At 42.4% G+C, this 9,430-nt stretch overlaps 1 protein-coding gene across 2 annotated transcripts in view; it reads left to right on the top strand.

Moving 5' to 3' along the window:
* The first annotated feature begins 7,370 nt into the window (after positions 1-7,370).
* HOOK2 (hook microtubule tethering protein 2) overlaps positions 7,371-9,430 on the top strand; it is a 33,405-nt gene continuing 31,345 nt past the window's right edge. Inside the window, exon 1 of one of the 2 annotated variants that reach the window (XM_081319959.1) lies at positions 7,371-7,481. In XM_081319959.1, coding sequence (XP_081176085.1) covers positions 7,434-7,481 — 48 coding nt within the window. In that variant the 5' untranslated portion in view covers positions 7,371-7,433. The remainder of the gene's footprint in view (positions 7,482-9,430) is intronic. The other variant, XM_081319960.1, reaches the window with a different exon arrangement.

Here is a 9,430-nt window from a genome sequence, read left to right as displayed (position 1 = left end):
ACCATACCCACAATCTGTAACAAGTATGCATTTATCACCATGTTGCCTGTACAAATAGCACAAACTTACAGGCTTCAATAAAAAAAGTATGTGTTTATGAAAAACTCGCTTCTGGCACTACGCATGTATGCTCCATGACAAATTTCCCTAATATAAAGATAAATGTATTTACTTAAGCTTGTCTGTGTTTGTGTGTGTGTGTGTGTGTGTGTGTGTGTGTGTGTGTGTGTGTGCTTGCATACTGAGTTGCATTTCCCTCCTTACTGTTATCTGGACTTGAGTCTTGTGGTGGCTGCGGTCTTGAAAGGAGGGGGTTGCCTCGCCCAGTGTATGAGTCATAGAGAGCAGACTTCCCTTCCCAGCAGGGCCCAGGGCTCAGCCACTTGCCTGCCGGGAAAAACTCACTGTACTCGCTAGGGTCAAAGCCATGGCTGCTCTGAAGTGGCCACTGGCAAGGGTGGGAAAGAAGTCTCTGGAGAAAACAGCTGTTTGTCTAAAAGGGAAGGAGACCATGTGCAAATCGATCTTCCAGTTCACACATCGTATTTTCTACAGTCTGAGAGCATAATAGGTTGTCTTTCCCTGTATCTATATTCACCAAAACGTTTCTCCAACTGATGAGGGCTAAATGTCAGAATTTTTGGCTGAGAGGAAGTGGCAAATTAGCTAGCCATCATTGCCACCCATCCCACAAACAAACATGGCCCTGGAAGTCATCCTAGATGTATGCCTAATTCATGGTTGAAGGAATCTTAACTATTCAAGGGAAAGACCCTCTTCAGGATGTGTCATTCTTAACCTACCCCAGGGATATCAAATGGATCAGACATGCAAAATACATATTAAAGGAGTATTTCTGTAATTATCTGATTTTTGGGGGGCAGTCCCACAGAACATGCCTGGCCCTTATTAACAGTTGGGAAATTCCAATAATGGACAGAAGCAGAAGTCTGTATTCATTCAATTGGATACATCAAAACGCCCCCCCCAAGGGAACTCAATAATCGGGCTCCCATTTTTGCTTTTCATCAGATCTACTTTTTACTGTACATGTCCATCTTTCTTAACTGCTACATGTTCTCCTGCCCATAAATATACTTTGGAGTTGTCTGATCTGTACACCAGCACCTGCCTGGTTCCTCCCTAGCCCAAACTGTAATTACCAGTTATTAAAGGTCATTAACAAACTGGGAGTTAATGACTAGGTAGAAACAATTTGGCCACAACATTTGGGGTGTTGGCTTTTTTACCTGCCTGTTTACATCTTTGACAAATACTAGAATACCATCAAAAAGCATAGATGGATGGCCAGTGCTTCCACCAAGGTGGATGCAAGCAGAATAGACTCGTTTCCTTAGATTCTATTAGGATTATGTAGACTGTGGGGAAAGGTAGATATTTACTATGAATGACAACACATCTCAACTTCCTCATGAAGATTTTACAAATGTGAAATCGTAGTTTTTCTAATCTTATAACCTTAAAATCACCTCCCATCTCCCGTGTATTAATTAAATGTGTTTGACAGAAGCTGGGGAGCAAACCAGAGAATTCTGACCCAATGCCAACTTACTGTTTGCCTGATCACTAAAATTCCCAGGTTGTTCTTCCTGGAATTAATCATGTCCTGCCTCAAACCTGGGTGTTATCCCCATGCGGTTGGACTGGGTAGTACACTTTATTCTAGACACCGAAGGAATTTATTGTGTAACTAAATATGCCCAGTCCCTAATTCCTAGTGTTACTGTCACCCCATTCCATATTTTTACCCCCAAATAGAGAAAATCGGCAACAAAATACTCTTTTCCTGACCTCTCCTTCCCTCTCCTAAATATCCTTCTCTTGCCTCCTCTGTTTGCTTTTCTGTGAAATCATCTGTTTTTAACTGTGGGCGGCTTCTCCAACCAGGACGTGCCTAGAGCAGAACAGCTGCCCAACAACCGCACGCCAGAGACAGGGTGTGTACGTGCAATAAGAGGCTGGATATATGTGGTACAGAGTTTGTGATAGGATGCATTGAGCAGAGAGCAAATGGGTGTGTGCAGGGATATATAGGATCATGTGAAAGAGGATGATGAAGAGTCCAAATGAGGTATTTGTTGGATTGAATCAAGTGTTAGTATGATTTGCTTACATTGTACAAATTTGTAGAGAGCAGAAGCATAGTTCAAGCAAGTGAGGTAGAATGCATTTTAACTGGATAACATATGTGGAAAAGTGTGTAAGAATACACTTTTCCACATATGCTGTCCAATTAAAATACTTTCATAGTTTTAAAGAGTATGATATAAAACCTAGCATACTGGAAACTATTACAAAGCATGAATGTTTACATAGTCCATGAAGAAATTTTAGATGAAAAGTGTAGGCACAATATTGTCTGAGCATATGTAAGTGGTTTGAGGAGGGAACAGTAATAGTAGTATTTCATGCCAGTGAGTAAATTCCCATTCACCTGGTTGCTTGCAATAAGAATCACTTATAAGAATCCAGTATGGAGTATTTACTGAGTATTTACAGTATGGAGTATTTATTTTTTTCTGTGTCACAAATAATCCACATCAAGTGACAAGTGGGATCATAACACAAACCTTATAAAATAATATCATTCTTGTATTGTTTACAAGATTGACTAGATTGCCTTGCAACAGAAATAAATGCCATTCAGTTTTACTCTTCCGTATGTAGGAAAAGACTGCCAGAAAATCTAATTTTAAACACTCTTATCTCCACCTTGTTTCAGGGCAGATTTCCTTATCAGCAAAAAGTCCTAAAGGTGACAGAGGGAGTCTTAATAGAAATATATTCAGCAAGGTTAGATAAAAGAAATTAGATCACCAGTTTTAAAAGATGCCATATTTTAAAAAGGCCAGCTTTTAAAGGCTGATCCTTAAAAACCATATTGGTCATATAACAATCCTACTGAGAATTAAGATTATCATCAAAGCTGATGGAATATCAAGGAAGGGAAATCAAAAATTGAATCAAGGACTGCTAGGAAGGGATATGTACCTGATAATTTATGGTACTTTTCTTGATTATTAAGAGTGTTTCACATACACATTATGTACCGCAGATGGAAGGCTAAAAAAACACTAACTAGTAAGGTTGCCTAATGTTAATGGCTGAAGTGGAAATTCAATCAGGAATCCTCTATGCTGTAATCCTAGGTTGCCTTCCAGATGAATTGGCATTGCACTTCCTAGAATTCTCAGCCAACCTATCTAAAGACAATTCATAACACTATCTAGGACTTGCGGGATTTCTAATCCCAATATATCAGGTGGGTAATCAAATTAGTCACAACTGATCTGGAGTACCTGACTTATTAGAAAAAATTAAAATATCATCAGTATAATAAATAACTGTTCAGCATAACCTGCAAAACAGAGATGGAATAATAGAGTAGCAGTGATGGCAGTGACAGAAAATGACCTCCTAATCAGTAAAATCACAAAAAGAACATACTTTTTTATGTACACATCATTTGGAACAAATTTGAAAAACTAATATATGGGTTAATACTAGACAGTCTTAGGAAGGGAAGCTGGGAGCAGACAGTGTCTGAGTTGCTCCTGAGTCAGAGAGGCCAATAACACGTTTCCACCTAAGGTAGCCAAAATAACCCAGCTGGGAACTTTCCCACATGGAGTTTGTTTTCCATCTCAGTGGTTACAAGGAGCACAGGACATGAAAAAATAAAACACATTGATCTCTGGTGAGATATATATTTGCCAAAGGCTGCTAAGTAGTCAGCTTGGCACAGCAGAGAGTGGGTTGGGCTTAAAGGCAAAAAATATAGATTCTAATCGTTATGGGCCATTATGGAAAAATTACTACCTTCAGCTTCACTCTTTGAGTCTTTGAGATTACACATTTTTATATACCTTGAAATCCTTCTCTAGCTGGGTGTCAACAAAATCTTTTGGGACCACAACCCTCAGAGTTCCCAGAGATAGCGGAAACTGGTCAGTCATTCTAGGAGCAGCAATCCCCAAAAAACTGATTGAAATCTTCTTAGGAATCGTAAAAGGAAAGATTCTACATGCATATCATAAAGAAATATATAACTCACTCAAAACTATGGGCTTCTCTGGTCTAAGAATGTTCTTTTAAAAGTCCCAAATTTATCAGTAACCTAATTAAAGTTGATGTCTGGCATGCTTGTTATTACTTGAATTATAAGGTTTTTAGACTTCTAGACTATACCACTTTGACAGCCAGTTTGGTATAGTGGTTAAGGGACTGGCATAGAAACCAGGAGATTCTGAATTGATGCCTCCCATGGCATGCTGATTGGGTGAGGTGGAGCCAGTCATTCTCTCTCAACCCAACCCACCTTACACGATAGTTGTTGTGGGGAAAAATAGAAGAAGTATTAGATACTGTATGTTCATCACATTGACTTATACATAAAAAGGTGGGATGAAAATATAATATATAATGAATCAATATGGATCTAGTTATGTTCAATAGGATATTTTACTAAATAAATATCTACTACTGCAGCCCTAAATATTCCAAATAATAGAATAGAATAGACAGGGCTTTTTTTCTCATAGAACGCTCAGAACGGAGTTCCGGCACCTTTTTTGGATGGAACCTTGTAGGATAGGCAAGGCGGGTTGTATGACATGTGTGAGTTCCGGCACCTTTTTCTTTTACAAAAAAAGCACTGAGAATAGAATAGAATAGAATAGAATAGAATAGAATAGAATAGAATAATAGAATAGAATAGGAATAGAATAGAATAGAATAGAATAGAATAGAATAGAATAGAATAGAATAGAATAGAATAGAATAGAATAGAATAGAATAGAATAGAATAGAATAGAATAGATGGAAGAGACCTTGCAGATCATCTAGTCCAACCCCCCCACCCAAGCAGGAGACCCTATATCATTCCTGACAGATGGCAGTCCAGTCTCTTCTTGAAAGCTTCCAATGATATAGCTCCCACAACTTCTGAAGGCAATCAGTTCCATTGGTTGATTGTTTTCACTGTCAGAAAATTTATCTTTACTTCTAGGTTGAATCTCTTCTTGATCACTTTTCATCCGTTATTTCTTTTCTGGCCTTCAGGTGCTTTGGAAAATAGGTTGACCCCCTCCTCTCTGTGACAGCTCCTCAAATATTGGAACACTGCTATCATGTCTTCCCTGGTCCTTCTCTTCACTAGACTAGCCATGCCCAGTTCCTGTAACCATTCTTCATGTGTTTTAGCCTCCAGTCTTTGTTGCTCTTCTCTGCCCTTAAGTCTCAACATATTTTTATAGTATGGTGACCAAAACTTGTTGCAGTATTCTAGGTGTGGTCTTACTGAGTGGTATGATCTTGACTGAATCCTGCTGTTAATGCAACTTCTGTAGATTGGGGCTAAAAACTATAGAATTTCTACAACAGAGCAACATTGTTGGAAAAGTGTGACTTTGAAAACCTAAAACAAACATGACTGACTAAAAATCATGGGACTTGGTGGGGGCTAAGAAACATAGTGAGATGAAGGTAGAAGTTCACATATTGTGCTAAACCATCGTTTAGCTATTTCATATTTGGTTGGGTTCACATGGTTTACAAAAAGATGGTTTACAAGTCACAATGCCTGTGATCACATAGCTTGTTAAGGGCCTTTGTTCTCAGTTGCTGCCCTGACTTCCCACTATAGTAATGTGTAACAATTCTGTTAAGAGTTGTTTTGGCTGTCTTCAATGGTTTCAGCATAAGAGATAAAATATCAGTGTAGTTAACTACCCACTTACGGTTCTTTTTTGTGAACTGGGTGCGTGTGTGTGAAATAAATATGTGTGAACTAAAGACAAAATTGCTATATTCAATACATGATTGTGCCATGCTTAGGCACACACAGAATTTCAGCTGAGCCAAATGAATTGCACCATAGCATAGCAATTGGACTTTTGTTTTCCTTTCGCTTCTCATCCAAGAAGCTTCTTCAGTTCCCCCAAAGCCCCTTTGGGACAACCATGACCTGGATGGCTGAGGATCTCCATAGGTGTCATAGGACAGCATGCTCCATTAAAGTCTGCAAGAAAATGTGACAGGCCACCTTTTTATGTTGTTTTTCTCTTTCTTCCAGGTTGTTAATAGTTGGAGTTCAGCAACCAGACTGTGGAACAATCAGCCTTTTCTATTTATTTGCCCGTATCAAATGAAACGCTAGCTGGGACACTGAAGTCATTCCTTAAGACTCATCGCTCACATCAAAATCAAATTTCCTCTCCTTAGTAGCACAAAAGCGAGGCATGCTGCTACCCCCTAGTGGGGACTCTCCTACTAGAAACTATCCAACTCCTGGTTCTCCGGATCGCGCCCTTTCGACAGTCTTCATCCCTCGGCATTTCAACATATCCCGTGGTGAACCGGTTTATTGCTAACACGTTACTTGATGCAGAGTGCCGGGGTGGGGTGGGGGCGGGTATCTGTTGAGGGCCGGTGAGATGGCTAGACGGCCAAGAAATTGAAATCCAAACAATTCTTACAAATGGTTTTCCGTACGACGGGAACGTTGTTGTTGTTGTTAGTTGCGAAGTCGTGTCCGACCCATCACGACCCTATGGACAATGTTCCTCCAGGCCTTCCTGTCCTCTACCATCTTCTGGAGTCCATCTAAGCTCATGCCTACTGCTTCAATGACTCCATCCAGCCACCTTATTCTCTGTCGTCCCCTTCTTCTATTGCCCTCAATCTTTCCCAGCATTAGGCTCTTCTCCAGTGAGTCCTTCCTTCTCATTAGGTGGCCAAAGTATTTGAGTTTTAGCTTCAGGATCTGGCCTTCTAAAGAGCAGTCAGGGTTGATCTCCTCTAGGACTGACCGGTTTGATCCCCTTGCAGTCCAGGGGACTCGCAGGAGTCTTCTCCAGCACCAGAGTTCAAAGGCCTCAATTCTTTGGCGCTCAGCCTTTTTTATGGTCCAACTTTCACTGCCATACATTGCAACTGGGAAGACCATAGCCTTGACTATACGCACTTTTGTTGACAGGGTGATGTCTCTGCTTTTTAGTGTGCTGTCTAGATTTGCCATGGCTTTCCTCCCGAGGAGCAAGCGTCTTTTAATTTCTTGGCTACAGTCCCCATCTGCAGTGATCTTGCCTCTGGGCATGTATAGAGTGTATCAATACTACACCGCCCACCCGCAAACCTGCCTCTCCCACAGGAGGTCTCGAGGACCCGCCCCTCCTACAGATAAAAAGGACGCGCTGAGCCAAACAAACTCCGCCTCCGAGCGCTTCCTCCTTCGCCGAATGGAATAATCCCATCTAACTTCCTAGAGCGTCTCCAGAGGCATTTTTTTTCCTCCTCCTCCCCCCCCCAGTTCCTCCGCCTTCATTGCACGCCGGTGACGTCAGGACGAGCGCGCGAGGGCCGCTCGAAGGAGGCGTGGCTCTTGGAAGACGGGCTCCTGCCGCGGCGGAGCCATGGGCGAGATGGGCCCCGGCGAGCGGTGCGGAGCGCTTCTCACTTGGGTAAGCCGCCGATAGGGCGCGGGAGGAGGAGGTGGGCGCCCGGACAGGCGCTGCTTTCGCCGCATCCTCGCGCCGTCTCTCGCTCCCTCGTTCCCCCCGACGCTTGCCTCCTGCGCCGGAGCCGCCGCCGCCGCCTTTGCAAGTCTTTCAACAGGTGTCCCTTTTCCGGGGCTGCCCCGCACCCAGCTTTTGCCCCTGGAGCTGCCCCGGTAGGAGAAGGTGGCGGTGGCCATCCTAACCTTTCCATTCCGAGAGCAACTGCTGTTTGCACCCTTGTATCTGCCGCAGTTTTCCTGCTCCCGGTTCGCAGTTCCTGGCCTGCTTGGGTGGTAAACGTGGAGAGGGAAACAATCCGTGTCGGTCGGGGAGGGCTTCTTAAATCCACCTGTTTTGGAGACCTCAAAGCGAGCGTACGTGAGGAAGGAGCAATGCTGGCTTGGGCGTGCAGAAGCGTGTATGTCAGGGGTCTTCAAACTTGGCCCTTTTATGACTTGTGGACTTCAACTCCCAGAATTCCTCAGCCAGCAAAGCTGGCTGAGGAATTCTGGGAGTTGAAGTCCACAAGTCATAAAAGGGCCAAGTTTGAAGACCCCTGGTGTATGTAGACCTCCTGCCACAGAAGTCTCAACCTTTCTGAGGACCTCTCGGCACCAAACACCTCTTGAAGGTCTCTCGTTGCCACTAGTCTTCATGTAGGCATCGATCGCGCTCTTTTGTAGCCTCTGCTTGGCTCAGCGGGACATTTTTGTAGTCACTTTCTTTCCCTCGCTCTGTGCTTAGTTGGTTTTTCTCTCTGCTCGCCTTTTTTTAAACGGAGTTTTTGGCTCTTTCGGGATTCTTAGTTTTATGTCCCGCCTGCTTTTCTGTGAGGACGATGGATAGCAAGGGTGTGTTAAAAGCCAACAGTAATATATGTGCAGCTAAACTGTGTATGGCTCTGTATAATACAAAAGACATCTTCTTAAACCTGCTTAAATATTCGAGGTCAGATCTATTTGAATTGAACTCCTGGTGAGACACACCTGTGTATTTTTCTTAACTATATTGTACGGAAGTGTTTTGTCATTGCTTCCTTTTCGGGATGTATTTTTTAACTGGCCTGTAGCATTCCTTAGTTATGAGTCTAGAAAAGATTGGCCAGATACTGCCACCTACTGAGACTCGCATAATAAAGCCTTAAATAACATGTCATGGGGTCAGGTTACCAGGTGGATCCATGTTCTGTTAAAGAGCTGATGTCTGAGATTAGTGGAGGAAGCCTTGTTGGCTGAACTATGACCTGCAGACTGTCACCTGGTACTAACAGGCTTCAGTGACAAGCTTTGTTTGTATTGATGCGCAGGCACTGCACTGTCACCATTTATTCAGACAGAGTCCAGCTGTGATGTGCTTTGTATTCCTATTATTAAAATCTTTACAATTTTTTATTAGTTTTATCAAAATATAAAGTATAGAAATGGAAAAATGAGAATAATGGGAAAACGGGAAAGGAGAAAGGAGAGGAAAAGGGAAAAGAAAAAGGAAAGTGTTGACTCTTTTTGGCACAGTAGAATAAGTAGAATAATAACATGCAACTTCAACCTTTTACATAATAATATATACTAGCCATTTCTGCAACAACAAACCTATCTAATCAGCAAAATTCAAAATCAAAGTTTCATTTTTTCCACCTCAAGCACAAAGTCCAAAAGTGGTTTCCAAATTGAGCAGCGATTCTCAGCCTTTTCTTCACCATGGACCCCCTCTAAATGCCTTTTGTGGCCACAGATCCCCCCCAAGACTTAAGATATATCACACATCATTTCTTCAAGCCTTCACAGATCCCCTGTGACCACTTCATAGCCCCCCAAGGGGTCTGTGGGCCACAGGTTGAGAACCACTGAAATACAATATTCCTATTCTGTCTTTTTCCCCCTCAGGTTTGCTTTGGTTTGATATTGTAGAAGATT

The sequence above is a fragment of the Vipera berus genome (genome assembly GCF_964194415.1).
Source record: "Vipera berus genome assembly, chromosome: 2".
In the NCBI taxonomy this organism is placed as follows: domain Eukaryota; kingdom Metazoa; phylum Chordata; class Lepidosauria; order Squamata; family Viperidae; genus Vipera; species Vipera berus.
This window is presented reverse-complemented; position numbering and strand designations above follow the sequence as displayed.